The sequence below is a fragment of the Osmerus mordax genome, chromosome 10, assembly GCF_038355195.1.
Source record: "Osmerus mordax isolate fOsmMor3 chromosome 10, fOsmMor3.pri, whole genome shotgun sequence".
In the NCBI taxonomy this organism is placed as follows: domain Eukaryota; kingdom Metazoa; phylum Chordata; class Actinopteri; order Osmeriformes; family Osmeridae; genus Osmerus; species Osmerus mordax.
In genome coordinates this window covers 9,277,469-9,303,023 of record NC_090059.1, presented here as the reverse complement: position 1 = coordinate 9,303,023, position 25,555 = coordinate 9,277,469, and the positions used below count along the sequence as shown (strand labels likewise).

The following is a 25,555-nucleotide window of genomic DNA, read 5'->3' as shown; positions in this document are numbered from 1 at the left end:
CAGGTGACTGCTGATGCTTGTCTGGAAAAGGGGTTTCTGTTTTGGTAACTTTGGAGGGGGGTAAAACAAGTCATCCATGTGTTTTCCAATGTGTTTTTGATGCAATGTGAAGTCATGGAGGGACATGGTCCTGTTGTTTGTGTTCACGCTGGTCTGAGAAGAGAGTCATAAGTAAGGAGAAAGAACACTGAGGGTTCTGGACTGTTTATATTTTGACTGGTTCCGAGTTACTTTCATTTTTTGACACAGCCTTTACATTTTTCTTTAAACTTTTTTCACTTCTTTCATCAACTGCAACCAAGTTGGGGACTTTGTTAGCAAAATGGCCGTTGCGTTCAACTCTGAGATTTTCAACAACAACTCCATCTCAGACCCTACCAGTGGTTACCATGACTACGGGGACTTGTACCTCGATGACGATCTGGATGTGTTCAGTGTTACCCTGGCAGTTCTCTATCTGGCCGTGTGTATCTTAGGTCTGGCGGGAAACTGCTTGGTCATTATCGCCATTTTGAAACTGGACAAGATGGCGTCCGCCACCACGGTGTACATCTTCAACCTGGCGCTAGCCGACGGGCTCTTCATGGTGGGCCTGCCCTTCATTGCCATCCAGAACTTTCAGAACGGCTGGGCCTTCGGAGACCTGGCCTGTAAGCTGGTGATGGTTCTGGACGGGATCAACCAGTTCACCAGCGTGTTCTGTCTGACAGTGATGAGCGTGGATCGCTACATGGCTCTTGTCAACCCGCTCCGTTTCGCCCGCTGGCGAACTCCGCGCCGCGCCAAGCTGGTCTCCACCTTCCTGTGGCTGTTCTCCCTGATTCCCGTCCTCCCCATGGCCATCCACTTCTCTGTCCACGACGGGCTGTGCACCATGGATCTCCAGCAGGCCTCGGACTCCTGGTGGCTGACCTTCATCTGCTACACCTTCGTCTTTGGCTTCGCCCTGCCCTTCACCGTCATGACCGTCTCCTACACCGCCCTGGTGGTCACTCTGAGGACCCAGCGCTGCCAGGACGCCGCCCCGGGCCACGAGAGCCAGCGGCTGGAGAGGCAGGTCACCAAGATGGTGGTGGTGGTGGTGGTGGCGTTCGGCGTCTGCTGGCTGCCGTTCTACGCCTTCAACTTCTGCTCGCTGAACCAGAACGACCTGGTCCTCACCTTCGCCCAGGGGTTTGAGTTTGTGGTGCTGCTCTCTTACTCCTGGAGCTGCGCCAACCCCATCATCTACGCCTGTCTCTCCGACACCTTCGGCCGACACTTCCGCACCCTTCTCTGCCCCTCCAAGAGATCTCCCAGCGTGCACTGCGACGGCGAGACCGAGCGCTACGACCTTCACGACAGCGCGGGTGGGCGCGACGCGAGCGTGATGGCGTAGAGAAGTCGGGGAGTGAAAGGTCAAGCGGACCCCCACGTGCGTCTCCATGCATCCCTGTCACGACACACCGGGTTCCATCGAGATGCATGGACACGTCTCTCTTACTAACGACTTCACACCTTTCCAATCCTTCAACCCGCCCGTTAATAAGTCTGGATTCTTGCCCTGCCCAGGTCCAAGGAACAGGAGCTGATTAGTCCTAGTGTTTTAACCAGATTAGGAGTTTGTGCAGCTGCAAGACTCACAGCCGGTCAGTAAATCTGAAAACATATTTTCTTTCTCCAAATGTTTATCAGTTTGTCATTGCTTTGCAGTGGGCTTATTTTAGTTGTTTATTTTTAATTTTTTTAGAACAACATGCTTGTCCTGATCCCAGACTGCCATGGTGTTCAGACTAGTTGCACCTGCTTCTGATGATTTGCTTATTAAGACTGGAAAGACTACCGCGGTTCTTAAACTCCTGTGTTGTCATCGCGCGCCAGGACTAATGAGACGACATGTAAAAGAGGAACGGAGGCGAGGGGGGACAGGTAGCCAATCAGAGGCGACCGGCTGTCTGCAGCTCTCACTGCCTCTGCACGCAGCCAACACAAAGACCCACTGGCCCAAACCACAAAGCACCCAGTTGACTCAGTGATGGTTAGTTTGATCTGTGTCTCTCCCCCCACTGCTTGAGCATGTCAGGGGAGACCGAGTGAGATTGCGCTTGTGTGGAAGAGTGAGGGTTTGGAGGTGGGGGTTCAGTGTGTGCGTGTGAAAGTATCGAGCGTACAGTGAGTGTTCGAGAAAGTGTGTGTGCGTGATCAGGAGCACAGTAAGTATATGTGTTAGTGGGGTAGACTGTACAGGTTTGTTCGATAAAGGGTGTGATTTTTGGGGTGTAAGTATGTGTTTGTTAGAAAAAGTGTGTGTGTGTGTTCAGGAGGGGAGCACAGCATGTGTGTGTTAGACTAGGTGTGTGTACATGTGGTTATGTAACAGATCTGCCCGGTTAATGTTCTCACCTCCCATATGAGCACTTTCAGATTAACTGTAGACATGTGGGTGATGTCATTGCTGTTGCCATGGTAGTAACTGCAGAGTTGCTTGGTTCAGGGGAAGAACAAACTTTCTAAAAGTACAAGCGCAGGTTGTGACACAAAGTCCAGCATTGGTTCATATATGCAATATACACAGATTTGTTTTTGTTTGTAAACACTTTATATTGGATATATAATGCACAAATACACAAGTAAATTACATTTAATAATTTTTTGGGTAAAGAATTGTCTCAATGTTTGTCTTAATTTCTCTTAAATTATTCAGTAGTGACAGTATTATTCAGTTAACGAACACACGTTTTAGCATAAGCATTAACAACAGAAGTGTCCTTTCCCAACCAAAAATGTAAATACTGTAGATGTTCAATATTCACTGCTTCCTTCTGGATTTCTTTTTTGTATCTTACTTTTATTGTGAAACTAAATTTCATGCACTCAATATTCAAATGCCATTTATAAATACACAGCAGTTTAAATGTAAAGTTCACTATGCTCACTGACATAAGTGTAACTACTTTCTGTACTACTATCCTCACAGAGAACAGTAAGTAAATAAGTAACATTAAAACACATAAAGGTACAACACAGACAACAAAATATTTCTACGTTTATTTACATGTTTCCAAGTTTCTACAGAGACACGACTCATACTCATATACCTGCTTTTTTCTTGCTAGACTGGCTCGCAGCTATATGCACCTCCATGCCAAACCAGGGTTTTATTATTCTGCGAAGCTGAGGCGAGGCGATCGCTGAAATGTCAGAGTTGCTCCACTAGCAGCGCTGGCTGCTCGCAGCCATGTGTGTTTCATTAGCTATCCTGTAAAGTGGGCTCTGTTCACTGAAAGATTTTAAGAGCTCTCGAATTTCCAACGACTCAAATGGGCTCCTTTTTAGGGATGGTTTCCAGACGTCATGTTGGGCTTGATCAGGCTTCTGTTGTATCGTTTCACACCCCAATTTCAGAGATCATAAAAAGAAAATATACTTCTTCTTCTCCAGTCTGTTTTATTCTACAGAGGATGGAAGATCATTCTTGCACTTTCATTTTCATCTTTAGGCTTTTGTATGAGGACAAGAAGCTGGGGAGTGACACTCATCTACACACATTTGTGTATGTTTGTGTGTTTGTCTATCCAACAGAGATCAGTCCACACACACACATCACATTGAACCATTAGACCAAAATGACCATGTCATCTTCTGGCTAATAGCAGGTCCTCCTAGCGTGGTGACTTAACCACCCCCGCAGTACTGTGAGTCTGAGTCCAGGGGCCACCTCCCTTCCTACCCAGGGTGGTTGGGCGGGTCAACAACCCAGCGGTCCAGCACACACTCTCACTTTGAGGGGGGGGTGGGGGGTCACAGGGGCATGTTTGCTCGACTGTCACCATTCTGGAGGTTCTCTAGAGAGACAGGATGAGGAACGAGAGCTCAGCCAGATTAGAGAAGTCTCCATACTGGGTCGACCTCTGGAGAATAATAATAAATCTGTAACAGATATGACCTCCAATGGGGAGAGGAATTGGAGATGGAGCTCTCCTATTGGCCCCTTTAATTAGGACATGGTAAACCTGGAGAGATGCTCAGAGGGGAATGGCATCTCCATGTAAGGTTTTAATTAAGAACGGTTCTTTTTCACCTTGTTATTTTCTCACATGTGGTTCAGCCTCAACCCTGGGCTGTAGTTAAAATCAGCTGCAAGAGGCCCCGGGAGAGAGAGAAGGGGGGTGTAATGATGGGTGAGTGTGTGTGTATGTATGTATGTGTGTGTGTGGTGGGTGGGGTGGGGTGGGGGGCGTATGCTAGATCAATGAAGATCAATTGCACAATTCTACTCCTAACAGCTGTCGGGCATGTCTTAATCATTGTCTCCCTCCCTTACTCCTACGATCCCTCTTTTATTTCTTCTCCTTTTCACACTCTCGCTCACACTCTCACTTTGTCTTTTTCACCTTCTCTCTCCCACTCTAATTTTCTAATTTTTCTCACTGGCCCTCTCCCTGTCTCTTTTACTCTCTCCCTGGCACACCAGTGCACACGCACATCTCCCACACATGCCTCTGCACATCATTCGCAAGTATCCTCGTCTCTTAATACTTTCGTGATGTGATAAAAATAATATTTTTAATACTTTTGCTCTGGATAAGAGTGTCTGCTAAATGACTAAATGTAATGTAATTGCCTGAAAGATTCATCCAGATGTATACATGCTCCAATGATAAACCCCCCCCCCATGAAACACCATGGGAGAGCATTAGATTCTCTCACACTGATAAAACATGTAGTCTACGCATGTGTGTTTGTTCTCATGTTTGTACAGTGTGTGTTTAGTACATTGTGTACTGTGTGTGTGTGTGTGTGTGTGTGTGTGTGTGTGTGTGTGCGCGCGCATGTTGTAGAAAGTCTGACAAGTTGGAAGAGGAAGATAATAGACCAAATAAGTCTGAGCTGCTGTTACAACTCTGTGTCAACATTTGAAACAGGAAGTTACAGAATAAACAAAATCAATTCTGTTCTCATGAGATCACCGTTTATAGAAAAATAATTTCTCCCAATTTAAATGGACATCATAAAGTAGTCACACACAGATTAGGTTCAGCTCTGACCGAAAACACAATTGTCAACCCTCTTTAAAAACCTGAAATTGACTGTGCGCTGAAATGGTCTTGGTGGCTCCAGGTGATATTTGCTTTCAGTGAATACAATCATCTTAATATCCTGTTTCCAATCTAATGCCACAAGACCACCCTGTGTTCGGAACTGATAGGAAACACTTGTGACGTGTCACTCTCCACCCGCTGATTGCATTGCTGCAGCACTCTCTCTGTCACTCTGACATAGTTGGGCCAGGGATATCAGGGACGTGACTTTTCTCTCTCTCACACACACACACACACACACACACACAAACACATACGCACATAGACACACACTTGGGTACATACAACCAACACACACAAACAACACACATTAACAAACAGCATCAACACAAAGATGCACTGGCGGCCACATCAGTAATAGCTCTTGCCATATAGGAGGCCATTACGTAAGGATTGTGCCTATATCCATCATTTATACACACATTGTATACACACACTGTATGCGACTGTGAGTTACTGCACAAACAACATCCAGAGATGAAGCGAGGGTGGAGGATGATGAATAGGTCACACTTGAGATGATAAAAGAAGATATAGATTAATAACAAGGAACATTTATTTTCAAGGATGTCAAGGTTGATTAAACAACAAGCAACAGACTGAAGAAGCAACATATTTTTCAATGTACATTTCTAAAATCCATAAAAACGGGCAAAACCCAACTACATTCTTCAGTGTCAATGTGGCAATGACAATTATCATGTCTTGAGGTTTACACTTTTAGGACAACACACTTGTTTGCTCACAGATTGCGGTCAGAGGTGAAGGCTTATTGGAGTGTTGTACATTAACTTATCCAAGGCTGAATGTCTGTTGTGTTTTAGGTCCCCCTAGGCTTTTCAGTCATTCCATAGATAAAGGCCAAGGGCCCGTCAAGGGATCTGGAGTTGAGATTTAGCCAAACACAACAAACTTTCTTATCACAATTGTTCCATGGGATCTTTAACCTATTTCTGAAATATCAGAAGATTAATGGGTTTTTTTATTTAGTAGAAAGTTGACCCAGCACATGGAAAAATACCCAGTGGGAAAATGTGTGCAATAGGGTACTTTCGCAAACTGGTCTGACAGAGGTCACACAAGACGCCCGCCATCTGTGCGCGCTGTAACTAGTCCTACTTGCGCCTCTTTATAAAGACCCGCATGGATATTGTAGAGCGGTAGACCTTGGGTAACCACAGAAACAAGGGTTCTGCCAAGTGAACACCTGACAGCTGTTTACACCGGGGGCATGCAGTGTGACAGGAATGCATGGTCTGTGATCGCCACAGAATGTCAGCGCGCAAGTATTGGTGTGACAGTTGAGTTTCCTCCACGCACCCCGAAGGACACGTTGGTAGGACTTTGGTTTTCACAAGGGCGGTAGGAGGAAGGCTCGTATAACGGTTCGGCTGTTCCGTCTGCATGCAGACTGTCTACAACACGGGCGCTCGTGCACGAACGCGCACACGCACTCTACACACATCTCGATCTCCAACTGCACACAGCACGGCAACACGGGGGGCACTGCTCAGAGCGCTGAGCAGGCTGCGTGCGCTCCTCTCTCTCCTCCGCGCGCCACAGTCCTCCTGTTGCGAAGAGATTTCGCAATCGTTCAGACCACCGGGATTCGGTGCCAAGACACTCTAGATACGTTGCTGTTATTCACTCGAAACTATCTGGAAATGATTTGCTGAATTGTAAATAAAACCCAACATGCACTTAACTAAAGCGTAAAAGTATATTATTATTTGGTGAAGATAGCAACGAAGACAGTCGGAAGACTGCGCCAGCTGGGGTGCGTAATCAGCGAACAGGTGGAATATTAGCAAGGAAGAGGACAGCGGTATTGGTCAAAATGACGCCACCATTTGGATTCTCGACGCTTCCCAAACAGACAAGTTTGACTACCCGGGCTACTCTTTCTTGAAATGACACATTGCCCTAATGGGACGAATATGACAATCAAGTTTTCGATTTGAAGGTAATTCTTAATCTGAAACTGAAACTTTTTTGTGAAGTATAATCTCAAATCCTAAATTTATTTCTCAAATGACCTCTTTTTATGTTACAGTCGTTTGTGTAGCCTATTTTATTGTAGTATTATTATTATTATTTATGTATTATATCGAGTAACTTTCAGATAACATGATTTTCCTTCGAGTTAAAACATTTGCTTTCAATGACAAAATACACACTGTTACTGTGGGGTAATTCACCGTTACTTTCTATTCTCACATTAAAATAGAGAGGCATACGAGACGTGCCAGTGTGCATGCTGTTTTTAGTGCGCATATACGGCGCACTGGCGCACTGATTTATCTGTCCCATCACCTGTAGAGGTGTTGGACCACCAACCAGCCTCATGAAGGCTACGTATCTGCATATCGAAGGAACTGAATGCGAAGAGAAAATAAGAATAGCTTTTTTGTCGTTGAAAATGAGTAACCACCATTAAATATATATTATAGGCTAAATGATAGACTTAGACTTTTTATCATGCATGTGTGGCGTATTTTAAATGTCACACACTTTCCTGTTAATAGTAGTTATTTTTCTGGTTCATTCATATCGCACAGGCTAAACAGTCTTTCTCAGGGCTTACTGGCCTCAGCACAAGCGAACAGAGAATCTGCTTTATGCATATCTGCTTTATGCGTCTCTCGTGACACTTTGTATCAGGCTAGATAAAATGACCTTGCTCCTCACCAAAAGATTAACTGTATACAATTGTTTGGGATAAAAGTACGTCATTTCCATTAGTTTAAACTTCCATAAAAATCTAAATCGTCGCATATAATGGCAGCTAGTGGCCAGATCAGATCGATTGAATCAACATTTGTTCTGTCTTCGGTGTATGACACGAACAAACACACACACAAACACACACTCACACACACGCTATCTCTCTCCCTTCCTCTCTCTCCATCTCTAAATGATTTGTCTTTTTCAGTTATGGCACTTTTTTGACCAATTAGTTTCGATGTTCTTCTTTTATTCTTTATGAATTCTTCATGAATAATTTCACATAATTTCTCTTTCTCTCCCTCTTTTAAAACCTCTCTCCTTGCTCACCCCCCCCCCCCTGCTCTTTCTACCTCTCCTTCTCCTCCCAACCTCCTCTCTCTACGTATCTCTAGGTGAGATGTGATTCTTCTCAAGGCCTCGTCTCTCAAACTATTAACTCACCAGCCCAGCCCAGCCTCCCACCTGTCTCCCACCAACCCCCTCCCCCCCCCGTCCTCCCCTCACTCAACCCCACCTCCCTCTCCTCCCCCTCCTCCATCGACCCACCATGGACCCCTGGTCGCTCCTCCCGTCTCCGCCCAACCTCTCCCTCCCCGAGCCCCTCCTCTACGACAGCTTCTTCCCGGGGAACGAGTCAGACCTGGGCCAGGATGGCAACCGCTCGGCGGAGGACGGCGAGGCGATCTACGACAAGACCAGCTCGGTGGTCATCACCTTCATCTACTTTGCCGTGTGCGCCGTGGGGCTGTGCGGCAACACGCTGGTGATCTACGTCATCCTGCGCTACGCCAAGATGAAAACCGTCACCAACATCTACATCCTGAACCTGGCCGTGGCCGACGTGCTGTGCATGCTCAGTCTGCCCTTCATCGCCATGCAGCTGGCCCTGGTGCACTGGCCCTTTGGGGTCGTGCTCTGCCGGGTCGTCATGACGCTGGGTAGGTGGGAAGGCAGAGAGGGGGGAGGGGAAGGTCGCGAGTTTGCATCCAAACCGGGCGCTCCATCATAAGGGATGGGTGGAGCTCAGAGGTGGTGTATTTGACTGCAGATCCGGAGGTTGGATGTATGAATTATTGATGTCGTTTTGGATGAAAGTGCCTCTGAAATGAACACTTTTATATTTATTTAGTGTGGTGCTTTCATGCAAGGCAGTCAGTCACTCCCCTGAAATATCTTTCATCGTAAAACCAAAAGAATGTGTGATGACTAAATCTATTCCTGTGCTCCCCTCGCCCAGACTCCCTGAACCAGTTCACCAGCATCTTTTGCTTGACGGTGATGAGCATTGACCGATACCTGGCAGTGGTTCATCCCATAAGATCCACCAAGTGGCGCAAGCCCCGGGTGGCCAAGGTCATTAACCTCACCGTGTGGGGAGTGTCCCTGCTAGTCAATCTGCCAATCATGATCTTCAGTGGGCTGACAACCAATAAGAAGCAGGCTCACTCGTGCACCATCGTGTGGCCGGAGCCCCAGGCAGCATACTACACGGCCTTCATGTTCTACACCTTCTTTGTCGGCTTCTTCCTCCCGCTCACCGTCATCTGCCTCTGCTACCTGCTCATCATCGTCAAGGTGAGCTCCTCCTCTTCACTCCTCTTCCTCCTCTTCACTCCTCGTCCTCCTCTTCCTCCTCTTCACTCCTCTTCCTCCACTTCACTCCTCTTCACTCCTCTTCCTCCTCTTCCTCCTCTTCACTCCTCTTCCTCCACTTCACTCCTCTTCACTCCTCTTCCTCCTCTTCCTCCTTTTCACTCCTCTTCACTCCTCTTCCCTCCTCTTCCCTCCTCTTCCTCCTCTTCCTCCTTTTCACTCCTCTTCACTCCTCTTCCCTCCTCTTCCTCCTCTTCCTCCTCTTCCTCCTTTTCAATCCTCTTCACTCCTCATCCTCCTCATCCTCCTCTTCCCTCCTCATCCTCCTCATCCTCCTCATCCTCCTCTTCCCTCCTCATCCTCCTCTTCCCTCCTCTTCCTCCTCATCCTCCTCTTCCTCCTTTTCCTCCTCTTCCTCCTCTTCCCTCCTCATCCTCCTCTTCCTCCTCTTCCCTCCTCTTCCTCCTCTTCACTCCTCTTCCCTCCTCTTCCTCTTCCTCCTCTTCCTCTTTTTCACTCCTCTTCACTCCTCTTCCCTCTTCTTCCTCCTCTTCCTCCTTTTCACTCCTTTTCACTCCTCATCCTCCTCATCCTCCTCTTCCTCCTCTTCCTCCTCTTCCTCCTCTTCCCTCCTCATCCTCCTCTTCCTCCTCTTCCTCCTCTTCCCTCGTCATCCTCCTCTTCCTCCTCTTCCCTCCTCATCCTCCTCTTCCTCCTCTTCCTCCTCTTCCCTCCTCATCCTCCTCTTCCTCCTCTTCCCTCCTCTTCCTCCTCTTCCCTCCTCTTCCTCCTCTTCCCTCCTCTTCCCTCCTCTTCCTCCTCTTCCTCCTCTTCCCTCCTCATCCTCCTCTTCCTCCTCTTCCTCCTCTTCCCTCCTCTTCCTCCTCTTCCCTCCTCTTCCTCCTCTTCCTCCTCGTGGCTGTGTGTTCACCCATTGTTTTTCAACAGGCCTCTCGTCCGCTTCTCCCACCGAGCCCCAAAGCGTTTCTCGTTCGACCCGAGACGACATCCTGGTTGATGTCGATCAGGGTGATCTGTCTATGGGATAGGTGAATCCCCGATTGATCAAAACCTTCCTTTTTCCTGACGGTGGTCCACCCCTGTCGTCCCCGCAGGTCAAGTCGTCCGGCATGCGCGTGGGCTCATCCAAGAGGAAGCGCTCCGAGAGGAAGGTGACCAGGATGGTGTCCATCGTGGTGGCTGTGTTTGTCTTTTGCTGGCTGCCCTTCTACGTGTTCAACGTGACCTCGGTGACGGGCACCATCAACACCACGGCCGCCCTCAAGAGCACCTTCGAGTTTGTGGTGGTGCTGGGCTACGCCAACTCCTGCGCCAACCCCATCCTCTACGCGTTCCTCTCCGACAACTTCAAGAAGAGTTTCCAGAACGTTCTGTGTCTTAAGAAGGTGGCCGGTCTGGACGAGATGGAACGCAGCGACAGCAGGGCCGACAGGACGCGCATGGTCAACGACGTCACCGCGGAGACGCACAACGCGCTCCTGAACGAGGCCGTTGCCAGGGAGACGATGCAGCAGCTGAACAACGCGCTGCACAACGGGGAACTGCAGACCAGCATCTGAGGAGGACCAGAGTCAGGGGGCCCTGGGGACTGGGGCTCTATGGGGGCTGAGGGCCCTGGGGACTGGGGCTCTATGGGGGCTGAGGTCCCTGGGGACTGGCTCTGTATGGGGGCTGAGGGTCTAATGTGGGGGTCAGAGAGGGCAAGAATTCTGGCCGAAGGGGTCTGGAAACGCGGGGGAGGGAGCTGGAGAATGCAGGTTCACTGGTGGGGGGCAGCACGGGAAGGGGTAGTGGGTAGTGGGTAAGGGAGAAATGTCAGGCTCAGGGTTGAACTCTGTTCTGCCCATGAGCTGGCCCAGTTTTGAGCTAGTGGTCTGCTAGATGACCTTCTGGAGGAGGTTGGAGACCCGGGTGGGAGGGGTGGGGATCAGTGTTGGAATGATGTTAACCTGGTGTTCACCTGTGCTCGGATGCTGTTTGAGCCCATGCCAGTGGACCTGATTCTCCCAGGGCTACAGAGGCCAGGTGCCTGGAGGGACTAAAGACTGCCTTCCTGCCCGGAACGTCTAGAGGCGGCCAGCTTGATGGTTCAGGAAGAGGTGTCTGGACACCCGAGGGAGAGACAGGGGTGATGTAACCGCTCCTACCAGACCAGATCTGCCCTTAGCGATCTGCTCTCAGAAGAACAGCAGTTGAATGATCTGAAAGCAGGTGAACAGGCCGAGACTCATGTTTCATTCACACTTATTGATCAACCCTGTCCTGAGAGGACAGAATGGGGAAGCACACTGGTGCCTCGACTTATTTATTGATAAAGTTCTCCTCTCTAACTGTGTCTGCCGGGGCTGGCATTGATCCTCCTACTGAATTTGCATCTATGTTCAGTCAACTGGTTGTCGGTTGGAAAACTCTCAGACCGCTCCTTGATCTTCAATCAGACTTCAAACCTGCCCTGGCCCTTGTACATAGTCCTGGTTCTATTTGACGATGGTGTGTGTGTGTGTGTTTTGAACCCTGCAACGCTGAACATCACAGCAGCTGCCGACCGTGCCACCACTGTCCTTTGTCTCTCGATGTAAACGAACACAGTATTTTATGTTGTAATTGTTCTGTTGGATATAGACTTTTTCTCTGGTTTTGTGTGGACATATTGTCACAGTCTTTGCCTCTCTGATTCACAGTTGGCTCTGTGTGTGTTTAGATGCTGAATCTGCTATGACGCAGAAAGAAAATGTGGAGAGCGAGGGAGAGAGATTGGTGTGGCAGTAATGTGACTAATTGCTTGCTATTCCGTTTAGTGCTTATTTCTATGTCATTTAGTATTATAACTGTTTGGGGGTGCATTTAAAATCATTGGACCCACTACTAAGGGTTGCCTCTACTGTAAACAAGAACATCACAATGCTTTTACTGAGTCAGACAGATTCTGTCCAATCAAAACGACGCAGGCGATGACTACCCTCCCCCATTCCCCCTTGATAACCCGCCGCTGCCTCCCCCCCCCCCCCCCACCCTTCTCAGCTCCCAAACTCTGTCACTTGTGTAATCTGACGTGACGTCTGTCCTTCTGCTGTCAGGCCTTGGGTTCGCTCGCAAGGGCCACGACTAGGACTCCCCTCCCCCCCCCCCTCCCCCCGCCTCACCTCACCACACCTCACTACACCAACTTCCCCCCTGCTTCTTCCTAGCCTGCCCCCCCCCCCCCACACACACACACACACGTGCACACACACGCGCCCCTCCCCCTTCACCGGACTCTGCAGTCTGATGAGTGGGAGAGGAACAGCCTCAGTCCAGTTCTCAGACTGACGCAGACCCTCTCTGAATGGGAACTGTTGCATCATGGACTCCCACCCTGCTCGCGGAACGGACGGAAGGACCGCGCTACATCGCTAGCCAGACTCAATGTTTGGTTGGAGATAGAGACATGTGCTATCAACCACAGTCCAAGGCCAACGTCCTTATCTAGCAATGAAGTGTAGATTTGCGTGTGTGCCTGTTTGTGCCTGTGTGTTGATTCATGTGTGTGTGTGATGCATGTGTGTGCGTCACAGTGCGTGCATGTATGTACACTTGTGCTCATCAGTGTGTTCCCGCGCTTCAGTGCACTTGCACTATGTGTGTGTGTCTGTCTGTGTGTGTGTGTGACAGAGGGAGTGTATGACACACTGATTTCACACCCCATTAAGGTAGTGAAGTCAGGAGTTTTAATACTGTAACACTCATTGAGCCACAGGCAGAGGAGTGTGATCTCCCTCATGTTGCACGGACATAGGACTGACCCCAGAGGGTAGCTGGTTAGACCCAGGGTTAGGGTTAGACCCAGGGTTAGGGTTAGACCCAGGGTTAGCGTTAGACCCAGGGTTGGGGTTAGACCGGAGCTGTACAGGGGGGCTGGGTTCACCTATGACTGGGCAGGACCGTTCAGTACACGTGTATGAATGGAAGGTGGAGCCAGGTCTCCACCAGTCTGTTCATTTGTGAAGGGCTAGACTGCGCTCCTCTTTGGACGCAGCGTTCAGACCGAAACCCTCCCCTCTCTATGACGCCTCACGTCGCCACGGTTAGCATGGCTAACCCACCTGCCCCCTGTCTACTGTCATCCCCAGGGTGGGATGGGGGAGAACACAGTATACTGGAGAGGTGTGATGCTGCTGATAATGATGTCATAATGTCCTACTGTACACTACAGACCCCCCCCCCCCCCCCCCCCCCCAGGGGTCTGTAGTTTAAACATGGGGACCCCTAATCCGCCCCGTGATAGCAGCCACCACCACCAAACCCCTCCCCCCACCCCCTGTGCGGAAAATGTTGCTGGCCTCCAACGGGTCTGATGTTGTCTGTGGTGAGAAGGAACACACGGGTGTGGGGAAATATTCAGATATCCCACAGACAGTTTCCAGATCACAGTACATAGGATGTGGCTCCTGGGTGGTTAAGTCATGAGTGTAGCGGAGCACTCCCGTCCCGTCCATAATGGATGCTCCGCAGCTCTCTCACCTTACATAGCTCATAGCGCTCTCAGGTTTAACTCACATTTACATGCAAGCATACGTACACGTGCGCACGCACACACACAGGCAACCATGCGAGCGCACACACACATGCACGCACGCACGCACACGTTCGCACATACAAAGACGCGCACACGGCACAGCGAAACACAATTTGTAATTATTGGAATATTATGAATATAATAAATAAGCCGTACTCTTGAATGTCAATCAAATACAAAACGAGATCTTATGTCACCTAAGAATCGTATTACTTCTCTGTGTTGTGCCTGGGCGGTGTTATTTTTACAAAAGTGTTTTTGATGATCAGTCTTACTGTAGGCTATCTTTATGGTTAAAAGGTTTATGAACTAGTGTTTTACACTACTGTCAAACATGATTCTGTTCAAGAACAACCATTACCAGCCGTGAGATCAATGTAATTATGACATAAATGTGGTCATTTTTTGAAAAAAGACTTCAATTATAATTGTTTTCTGTTATAGCTGCAAAATAATATCCATGTTAGTGAGATTAAGTACAGGACAGAAGTTAAGTAGGTACAGAAATGTATTTTTCATCTGTTGTGACATCGTTGATTGTTTCTGAGTTCAAGGAAGACAACTGCAGTGGCTGTTGGTTAACATGAGCTGCTTTTTTCAATTATACCCGCTCGTGATGTCAATGGTTGGTAAAAGGCGCCCCCTAACGGCCAGTGCATAAAATTGCGCACTGTCCTGTCCTGGATATTGGATTGGTAGCCTAGATCAGAAACGTCGTTTCAGAAATGGGGCAATTATAAACCGTGGTCCAACTAGACACGTGAAGAAACCTCAGATACTTTTTCAAAACCTGAGCAACAAATACAAAGTTAACTGTTGTGATGTGTTGAAATAAAAATATGTTGACTGTAAACGTTACATTTTATTTACTGCCAAATGAAATGTCTTGTGTAAATAATGTGTCACAAAATGTTACACTTTTGGGTCAAGTTACATGTCACCATGATATTCCTTATAATAAAAAAGTTATATATCACAAGTGTGTGATCTTTCTAATTACTGTTCAGAAAAACTTAAAAGGCGTTAACATACAGTTTATTCCCATGGTTAGTTGTATTTTTAGGACAAAATATTGTACAATTCACGTTAGAGGGCGAGACTTGTAAAAGCATGTTTCAACCTGCCGATTTCTAAACCTCTGCATGCACCAGGATTTGAGAGTCCAGAAGACTGAAATTTTGTCCAGATATAGTTCAAATGAAAGGCCAGTGTCCAGAAGGCTGACGGAAGAAACCTACTCGTAAGAATACTAACAAAAACAGGTTTTCTCCTGATGGAGGAACTCTAAAAAGGTTCCCTACTGCCAACGTCCACAGGGTGGTGCACTCCGACCAGAACATCCAGCCCAGGTGTCTGTTGTATGACATCCCCTCACTTTTTTGTTTCTGCGTTAACTTTTTTTAAATAAAGCATTTGTGTTTTGTAAGAATTGGAAACATTGTTTTTAACGTTCCAGAATGTTAGTACCAGTCTGAAAAGTCATGAACTGCTGCTCCTTCGATCCCACTAGAAGTCGAAAGTTTGAAGCCAGTCTCAGTCTCTCTCCTTTCTCTCTGAAACCCTCTCTTATCTCTTCCTCCTTCTCTGTCTCCCTCCTCTACCTCACTCTCTCAGCCCCCCCCCCACACACACACACACACACACCCACACACACATACTCTCACATACACACATTGCGAGGAGTTGTTCCAAGACATTCCAAAGCTGTTTGTGAGCAGATGCCTGTGTTGACGTTAGTCATCCAATCACAGGATAGCCGGGAGTGTCCTTTAAGAGCACAGCTGCTTTGCCATTTTCGGTCAAAGTCTGTGCCAATAGAGCTGGGCCCTGTTCATCCTTCTACTACCTACTACCCTACCATACTGCTGTCACTCCCCTCTACTCTACTCTACTCCAATATACTCTACTGTACTCTACCAAATATACTACTCTACTGTACTTTAACACATCTACTTCTCTACTCTACTGTACTCTACAAAACCTACTACTCTACTCTACTGTACTCCACTATATTCTACAGTATTATGCTTTGCTCTACTCTACTATGCACTAGTCAGCTAAATATGCTGCTCCACTGAATCTACTGCTCTACTCTACTGAACCTACTGCTGTACTCTACTCAACTCTTACTGTATGCTCTGCTCTGCTTTACTGTGCTGAACATACATCTGTACTTTACTCCTCTGGCCTCTACTCTACTTTACTCTATTCTTCTGTACCCTCCTTCTTCTCTATACCCTCCTGCCCTCCTCTTCTTCTCTGCTGTCCTCCATCTTCACACATTGCGGCCTACACCGTCTTGACATCAATATCTACCAGTCCATACTCTCAAGGTGACCCCATCCACCCATACAGACAGACACACACAAACACATGGATAGACACACAAACTGAAATAGAACTGAAACAGAAATGCACACACACTCAAACATGTTCCTAGACCACACCTTTAGTTGGATTACTTCTTGCCTTGATGGAAAAGATGGAGCTGGAGAGAGGGAAGTATGTGTGTGATGAGGGTGTGTGCACACGTGGGTGTGTGTGTGTGTGTGTGTGTGTGTGTGTGAGAGAGAGAGAGAGAGTGTGTGGGTGTGCATGTGTATGTGTGTGTATCTCTGAGAGCATGTCTGTGTGAGAGAGAGAGTGTGTGTGTGAGAGAGAGAGTGTGTGTGAGTGTGTGTGTGTGTGTGAGAGAGAGAGAGAGAGAGAGAGAGTGTGTGTGTGTGTGTTTGAGAGAGAGCGTGTGAGAGAGACAGAGAGAAAGAAGAGAGCCCTGTGCCAAGTCTCTCCTTATTTACTGAACAGCTCCTTTTTTGGTGTTTCTGCGTGAAAGTCAGCTCTCACTGTTACTGTTAGGAGAGGGGGGAGGCAGGGAGGCAGGGAGGGAAGGGGTAGAGAGAGCGAAAGGGAGGTGGACATGGAGGAAGAGTCCTGGCTTCCCCTGAATTTGTAAGGCTGACCTCCAGTTTGAGGGATCTCACCCCAGAAGAGATGAACAGAAAGCGTGTTCGAGAGAAGGAGCAGCTTTAGAACAGAGCCTCATCTTGGAGACCGTCCGCTGACAGCAGAAGGATTGGTCTCTCGTCCAGAGGTCAAACTTGATATATTTGCACATGACTTCTGTGAATGTTGCACATCTTTGAGGTCTGGTATCGTTGTTGTTACAAAGAGGAACAACAAAGAGTCTTTCCTCTTTGTTGAGCACACAGCATCTTTCATCAGCGTCTCACAAGACCACATCTCTTCTCCGATAGCCCAGATGAATTCCAGACATTCTTCCATGGAGCAGTTTAGCTACTGTTGTGTTGTCCTAGACATGGTATAGCCCCCTGAACTTGCACACACACACATGGAGAGGGGAAGAGAGAGAGAGAAGGAAAGAGAGGGAAGGAGCGAGGGAGGGAGAGAGTTAGGGGGTGAGAGGTGGGGGGGGGTCTTCCAATGCCACTCAAGATACTCAGAAAACACATTGTACTCAACAATCACTATGATTTCGAAGAACTCGAAAATGACTCATGATTACCTAAAAATGTCAGGTAAAAATACAGACTTGAAATAAGGAACGAAGGGGGAAAAGGAGACAGATGATTACCAGACAATGCCACCCCTAACTAATGACACTCCTCCAATTGCATGCAACCCATGTTCCAATATTCCTCCTCTCCAGTCTTTCTTCTCCCCCCCCCCCCTCCCCTCTCTCTCCATGGTCCCTCTCTCCTCCTGATATGGCAGTGTAGCAGCACGTCTGGTCAGGGAGGCAAGGACAGACCTCAGACACCACAGAGACTACAACCCACTCCAAGCATGAGCTCACCAGTTTACGCTACGTATCCCACAATCCTCAGAGGTCAGAGAGGCCTGTCCCAGCACCCGTGTCAGGACCAGCTGCAGACCCGGCCTGACCCAGCCTCATCCCCGCTTCATCCATATCTTCAACCCCACATTCAAGCCCCGGCCTCCAATCCCAGCCTTAGTGCCAGCCCCAGCCTCATCTTCCAGCCCCAGCCCCAACCTCAGCCTCCCACCCCAGCCTCAACCTCCAACCCCAGCCCAGCCTCAGCTGGCTGTGCTGTGCTGTGGCTGACGGTGACCTCAGCTAGTGACAGTGGCCAGCTGTTGAAGGTCTCTGTCACCACACACATCCAAACATCAACTCCACTTTTCTACCCACTGACTTCACCACCTTCCTGAGCAAGTCAAACACACACACACACACTCTTTCTCTCACACATACACACAGAGAGACTCCTTTTAAGAGGACAAAAATATCCTGGTAGCTCTAGACTGGTAAACAAAGGCCTTTGACCAAAAGTTTTTTAGAAGTTACTTTCCCTACATAATATAATCTGTTAACAACACTAATGAGTAATAGAATCATTTATACAGGAAATATAGAGAGTATGTATTAAAGGGACTCCTTTCTCACACGGTGATGCTGCAATGTGTGTGTCTGTGTGTGCCCTTGTGTGTGCACCTGTAAACCACGCAGACCTCCATAGCAGGATTTTGTGTGCGTGTGTGTGTGTTTGTGTATGTATGTGTGTAGCTTTATGCGAGTGCCCTTGTGTGTGCACCCATGGACCACTCATGCCTCCATTGCAGGCTACTATTCATTGTGTGTGTGTGTGCGTTCACGCTCCAGGATAGGGAGATCTCCAGCCTTTCAGAGAAAAACGGCCCCAGGAATGCTGTGAATGATGGAGCCTTGGGTGCGGACGGTAGCCCAGGGATTGGCCGGTTCCTGTGGGTCCAGCCCTATAAGGCTGCAGCTGAGGACAGCGGGCGGGAGGGGAGCCGAGAGGACTCCATGTTTGGTCCGGGGGAGGGGGAGGGACGGGGAAGGGGGGCCAGGGGCTACATAAACGCCACAGAGGCCAAAGAAGGGCCACTCCATCTCCACACGGCAAACCCCCCCCGCCTAGCACTGTCAGGGTAAGTGGTCCTCACAACCTCCTCCCCTCTGCTCCTCTCCTGCAACACCCTCTCTTCCACTCGCCTCTCTTGTCCTCTCTTCTCCTCTCTTCTCCTCCCTTCTCCTTTCTCCTACTCTCCTCTCCTCCCCTCGCCTCTCCTCTCCTCTCCTCTCTTCTCTCCTCTCTTCCCCTCTCCCTCTCCTCCACTCCTCTCCTCTTTGTGTTTTTTTTTCGCGGCTGTCCTACCAACAGCTCCTCTCACCTGCTTTAATCTGCGGTTTACTCTCACCTGCTCCACGGTAATCTGCTCGTGGGCTAATCTACTTATCTAATTCAGCGCTGCAGAGGCTGTGTGTTCAGAGCTAGATTCATTAGTCCAGGTTTGACCCGGCTGATCCAGCAGATTATGTGTGTGTGTGAGTGTGTGTGAGTGAGAGAGAGAGAGAGAGAAAGAGAGGTGGCAAAAGAGAGAGAGTGCTAATTCTCAGAGTGTTGCTTGGCATCATTAGTGGAAGCTCTCACGTCCATGCTAAGCCAGTAGACTGAGCTGCTTGCTCAGCAGGATTACGGGATGAGGTGGAGAAGTGTGTGTCGCTTGTTGTTGGGGGGATGCAGTAAATGTAAAGATCCTCTGTTGGAGCTGGCTCGTGTGTTCATTGGTCCATGTGGATTTGATTCATCAGGGCTGCTGTACAAAAGCCCGGGTCAGGTTGTGGTTAACACTGATTTGTGATATCCCATGGAAATGGGGCTCTTGTTCCAACTGAACTGCAAACTATCTGGGAGTTTCAGATGGTTGTTTCTAAACTTGAACGTTGTGGAGTCTTTCCCTGCTATAGATGGAGTTAGAGGTGCAGACCAGGGGGGCAGGATCCAGGCTGCTGAGCTGGGCTGTGTGAGAGGAGATAGGAGGAGATCCAAATGTTTTGCTGTCAGAATTCAGACTGACTCAGTCTCTGAGCCCCTCCGCAGAGAGAAAAAAGATATTCCTGAAGTTCATGACTAAATATGGTCCTACTGGATGCCGCCCTCTCCTCCAATCCAAACTTTGTCTCTCTGTTTTTCTTCCTCTCTCTCTCTCTCTCTCTCTCTCTCTCTCTCTCTCTCTCTCTCTCTCTCTCTCTCTCTCTCTCTCTCTCTCTCTCTCTCTCTCTCTCTCTCTCTCTCTCTCTCTCTCTCTCTAGCTCTCACTCTTTCTTTCTCAGACAGGCAGGGTGAGGGAGAAAAGGAGAGTGGGTGCAGGAGGGTGAGGGAGAGGAAGAGAGAACGACAGAAAGGGAGGGAGCGTTTGTACTGACCATAGACAGACATGACTCTGCATCATTTCCTAATTAGGAAGTTTTCCCAGGGTGCAGTGCTCATTCATGAGCGAGTGCACAGTTGTAGAAGGGGAGAGGAGTTGGGGAGGAGGAAAGGAGGGGAGAAGGAGGTGGGAAAGGGAGAAGGACAGAGGATAGTACCAGAGAGTTTCTCACCCATAGGTGTTTTATTCCGAAAACAACGTGATTAAATGATATCTGCAATTCGTAGCTATTTGTGTTATGCAGAAACCCCCAGGAATCCAAAACATTTCCAAACTCCCCCCCCCCATTTAAGTAGAGTTATAGTTGCCATGTAGTTCTGAATGGTCTTAAGTTTCAAGAGGTATAACAGGACCATATTTAGATTCCAGTCAACCTGGGTGTGGTCACTACTACAACTGATAAACAAACACGCACACGCACACACAGACACACAGACACATAGAAAGACATACATACACGTGCATACTTTCAAAAGCAATTTTTTCACACACTTTGACCACACACCCAGCCTCCACCCCCCCCCCCCACACACACACACACACACACACACACACTCACACACCAGTGACCGTCTGTCCCTCTGCAGTGACTGTTGTCCAGAGGGAGGAAGGAAGGCCCAGCTGAGAAGTGACCATGTGTGACGACGAGGAGAGCACCGCCCTGGTGTGTGACAATGGCTCCGGCCTGTGCAAGGCGGGCTTCGCCGGAGACGACGCCCCCAGGGCCGTCTTCCCCTCCATCGTTGGCCGGCCCAGACATCAGGTGAAGCCCCATTGGTCCCCCGTGGGGGCACGCGTGGCATACATAGACTTTGATTGGCTGAGTGAAAGATTCCGTGTCCATCTTTGGATATTTGATGCTTTTTTAAATAATTATGATCATTATTATGTATTTTTATTTATTTTTTACTTTCATAGATGTCAGATTTTTTGTAGTTGTTTTGGTGACTCATTATGTATTATTGTGTCTATATATGTGTGTGTGTGTGTGTGTGTGTGTGCATGCTAACTCTGTCTCTCCGTGCCCCAGGGAGTGATGGTGGGTATGGGCCAGAAGGACAGCTATGTGGGAGACGAGGCCCAGAGCAAGAGAGGTATCCTGACCCTGAAGTACCCCATAGAGCATGGCATCATCACCAACTGGGACGACATGGAGAAGGTATGACACGTACACCCTCGCTGACAGAGCTAACGAGCTAACTGACCCTGAGGGAGCAATCTCCATACCACAGCACTGAGACCCAGACAGCCTGCTGGCATCAGCCTCACTCCTCAGTCAAAGCCTGTTGAGAACGCACAGGTAAACCATCCTTAGGAATGGTTATGGTCTCCTGAGGTATTACAGTACTACGACAACATTTGACAAAACATGTTACGTTTACGTTTTATTCATTCAGCTTTAATCCAAAGCGATGTACATATGGTGCATGTGGAAAGTACAACGGAAGATCTACAGTAACATTGAGTCTCTGTTAGTCCAGTCAGTCCCTCTGGAGTACTGGGTTACACATTACAATAACATGGCATTCCATGTACTGATGTGGATTCCATCATGTGACCAGAAATAGCTTCCATAGCCACCCCATGTCACTGTGTCTCAGGGTGGGAGACCCTGTGGAATTGTGGCTCTACTTCCAGAGCTAGAATATACTAACAGATCACAGCTTAGATATACATGATACTTATCTGTGTTTAGTCCTCCAGACACAGGTGTTCAAGTGGCCTCCTGGGCATTGAACCCGGGTCACTAAATCTGGAGGTCGGAAGTAGGCATCATAATAAATGTTCTGGTGTGTATGAGAAGGTTCTAAACAGGCTCCAACATACAGTGTCTCGAGCACCACAGCTACTCGTGACCTCCCACACGCTCGCTCCGATCCCACATGACTCAGGTGTGACTCATCCTGTCAGAGTGCTGGAAGACTAGGGCAGCCTGGTCGCCACATACTGTCAGCACCCAGCAGATGCACACCACAGATGGTCTTCTTGTCCTTCCACATAGGCTAGATGATGGCTCTACCGACACCACCACTATCTCCCTCTTCATCCTTGTGACTGTCTTCTTCTGCTACCTCTGTGTCTTCTTCTTGTTCATCGTCACCGTCATGTACTTCATGTCATCATCCTTCTCATCTAAATGAATACATTATTGTTTTGTAATGTCTGATCGGTGGTTGTGTCCGATCTGATGGGTGGTTGGTGTCTCGTTGTGTGATCTGATTGGAGGTTGGTGTCTCCTTGAGGGATCCGATTGGTGTTTGTGTCTCTTTGAGTGATGGGATTGGTGGTTGTGCCTCTGTGTGTGATCTGATTGGTAGATCTGGCATCATTCCTTCTACAACGAGCTCCGCGTGGCCCCTGAGGAGCACCCCACCCTGCTCACTGAGGCCCCCCTCAACCCCAAAGCCAACAGGGAGAAGATGACCCAGGTACACACACACACACATTCATAGACCAGCAAACACACACACACACACCTACCTGCACAATGTGGAAGCAGTTCACATTCATTTTACATCCACAAAAACACACTCAAAGTCACTGAAACACACATTGTTCACACAGAAACACTTAAAGAAACCTCTGGATAACATTTTGCTAACTATTTATCTAGTTCAAGTGATTTATCCGTATACCTAATCATATGTGTTTCTGTTCCAGATCATGTTTGAGACCTTCAACGTCCCTGCCATGTATGTAGCTATCCAGGCTGTGCTCTCCCTCTACGCCTCAGGACGCACAACAGGTCAGTCCACCTGTCAATCACTCTGCCTCCTCCAAACTGACCAATCAGGTTAGCTCACCTCATCTTATTAAACCAGACCGACAGTAAGGTTGCATTCCACTTTATAGACGGTCACACTCAAAACAGTGACTGTTCACTACAAACGATGCGCGCCTTTCAGCCACACCACAGCAGCTGGAATCAAACCCACAACCCTCCTCTTCCTCGTTCCTCCTCTTCCTCATTCCTCCTCCTCTTCCTCTTCTTGTCCAGGTATCGTGCTGGACTCCGGTGACGGCGTGACCCACAACGTGCCCATCTATGAGGGCTACGCCCTGCCGCACGCCATCATGAGGTTGGACCTGGCGGGCCGCGACCTCACCGACTACCTCATGAAGATCCTGACCGAGCGAGGGTACTCCTTTGTCACCACAGGTGGGTGAGACAGGGCCTCACACACCCTACACATGGGATTGGATCTAATACACCATGCACACTGGATGGGATCTAATACACACTGGACAGGATCTCTGTCATAGAGGATTCTGATAGGTCCTCATGTATCGTATACATGGGATTCCAGTCAATGTAGGCGAGATAGGACCTTATTTACAACATGTATGGGATTCCAGTCAGTCTAGTGTCAAATCTACTGCATGGGAGGGAGATGGTGTTCTGTTTTGGAGTCTTGTGTAAGGAAATGTAAGGAATCTGAAATGCAGTAGGGAGCCATGTGAAGAGACACCAATTAGTCATGTCACACCCAAAATACTTTCTCTCTCCACTGTAACACTTTTTCGAACTCCTTTTCTCTCATTCTTTCTTTCTCTCGTTCTCAAACTCTCTTTCCTTGTGTCCCCCGTCCAGCCGAGAGAGAAATTGTCCGTGACATCAAGGAGAAGCTGTGCTACGTGGCGCTGGACTTTGAGAACGAGATGGCGACCGCCGCCACCTCCTCCTCGCTGGAGAAGAGCTACGAGCTTCCTGACGGGCAGGTCATCACCATCGGCAACGAGCGTTTCCGCTGCCCCGAAACCCTGTTCCAGCCCTCCTTCATCGGTGAGACATCTCTCTCTCTCTTTCTCTTTCCAGAACCTTCTACCCATGTTTCCCCCCTTCCTGTGGCATCTTCCTCCCTTTCTCTTCTGGCCATCCTCTTTCTCTTCTCCTTTGTACTCTTTCTATAATTTTAAATTGCGTGAGTCACAACAGGCTTGTCAATCAAGATCTCTGATCTACCCACGGTACTGTCCCTGTTACTTATCTTCAACACTGTGCACACACACATACCCCGTGCAGGTATGGAGTCTGCTGGTATCCATGAAACCACCTACAACAGTATCATGAAGTGTGACATCGACATCCGTAAGGACCTTTACGCCAACAACGTCCTGTCTGGAGGTACCACCATGTACCCCGGCATCGCCGACCGCATGCAGAAGGAGATCACCGCCTTGGCGCCCAGCACCATGAAGATCAAGGTGAGGTTACCACATACACACACACACACAGACACACTCAAATTTGTTTTTTAATCCTATTGTGGCCCGACTATTTACTCACATTCAAATCTAACATAAAGGTTATGAAGCCCAGCAAAATGGGAAACAAGACCAGACATACACACATAGACACACACAACCAGACATTCCACAGCTTGACTCTGCAGTTCACCTCCAGCAGTACACCTCCAGGCCTGCAGCACTAACACCGCCCCCCCCCCCTCCCCCAGATCATCGCCCCCCCAGAGAGGAAGTACTCGGTCTGGATCGGAGGCTCCATCCTGGCCTCCCTGTCCACCTTCCAGCAGATGTGGATCAGCAAGCAGGAGTACGACGAGGCCGGCCCCAGCATCGTCCATCGCAAGTGCTTCTAGACACCCCCCTCCCCGCCCTCACCCCGCCCCACCACCCCTTCCCAGCCTGGGCCACTGTCACCCTCACCTTCCCCTCTCCCCTCCACCCCTTCCAGCCCAAGCTCTGTTCTGTTTAGCTCTGTTGCCTGTAAACTGTGAACATGGTGCCCCTGCCCTCGCTACCTCCTCTTCCCCCCTCTGACCTCCCCCCTCCCCAGCCAACCGACCCCCCCTCCCCCCCTGACCTCCCCCTCCTTCCTCTGTCTTTGCACTGCCCACCTCCCCGAGAGAATGTTGGTTGTTGTTGTATTGTTTATTGTTGGTTGTTGTTGTTTATTACGAATGAATAAAGCTTGAATGTGCAGCTGGTTACAGTACTAAACATTCGGGGGACGTTTCCTGGGTGAGTCTGCATGTGTAGTCCCATGATAAGGGATAAGAGCCCTCTAGTGGTCAGCCTGTTTAATGACATCCCTGTCGGCTGTAATAAGATAGAGGCCAGCTACCATGTATTGCTACACAACTGTTTGTGTGGATTTGAAGGTGAACACCCCAGGACAGAATAAAGCTCTCATACAAGGCTCTCCGTGTCTCCACTGTGTCCTCATTTCCAATCTCGGTCCAATCAGAATCAGCCCAATGCTAAGTCTCAGACAGACGAGTGGTAAGTCATGGACTAAACAGGATTGGCAGGGCTCCCATTTCTGACGTGCGACGTCACCCCATCCGCGTTCTGGATTGCTGATGAACTGGATCTGAGCCTCGTCTCCGTTCTTCCCCCT

The 25,555-nt window shown here is 48.7% G+C and overlaps 3 protein-coding genes across 5 annotated transcripts; all 3 read left to right on the top strand.

Annotated features, from left to right (window-relative positions):
- The first annotated feature begins 322 nt into the window (after nt 1-322).
- LOC136950590 (somatostatin receptor type 5) lies at nt 323-1,378 on the top strand. The gene has a single exon (XM_067245020.1). The coding sequence runs from the start codon at nt 323-325 to the stop codon at nt 1,376-1,378; it is 1,056 nt and encodes a 351-aa protein (XP_067101121.1).
- Nucleotides 1,379-8,355: 6,977 nt separating this feature from the next.
- Nucleotides 8,356-10,981, top strand: sstr2a (somatostatin receptor 2a). 3 transcript variants are annotated; one of them, XM_067244379.1, is made up of 4 exons: nt 8,356-8,746; nt 9,046-9,383; nt 10,517-10,873; nt 10,910-10,981. In XM_067244379.1, the coding sequence occupies exons 1-4, from the start codon at nt 8,356-8,358 to the stop codon at nt 10,979-10,981; spliced, it is 1,158 nt and encodes a 385-aa protein (XP_067100480.1). The 3 variants fall into 3 exon arrangements, with proteins under 3 accessions (XP_067100480.1, XP_067100481.1, XP_067100479.1); XM_067244380.1 differs by having other exon boundaries at nt 10,517-10,879; nt 10,934-10,981; XM_067244378.1 differs by having other exon boundaries at nt 10,517-10,981.
- Nucleotides 10,982-18,871: 7,890 nt separating this feature from the next.
- acta2 (actin alpha 2, smooth muscle) lies at nt 18,872-25,357 on the top strand. Its single transcript, XM_067244533.1, has 9 exons — nt 18,872-18,909; nt 20,781-20,956; nt 21,224-21,352; nt 22,512-22,622; nt 22,855-22,939; nt 23,192-23,353; nt 23,786-23,977; nt 24,218-24,399; nt 24,651-25,357. Exons 2-9 carry the CDS (start codon nt 20,828-20,830, stop codon nt 24,792-24,794), a joined length of 1,134 nt encoding a protein of 377 aa, XP_067100634.1. The 5' UTR covers nt 18,872-18,909; nt 20,781-20,827; the 3' UTR covers nt 24,795-25,357.
- Nucleotides 25,358-25,555: the final 198 nt, after the last annotated feature.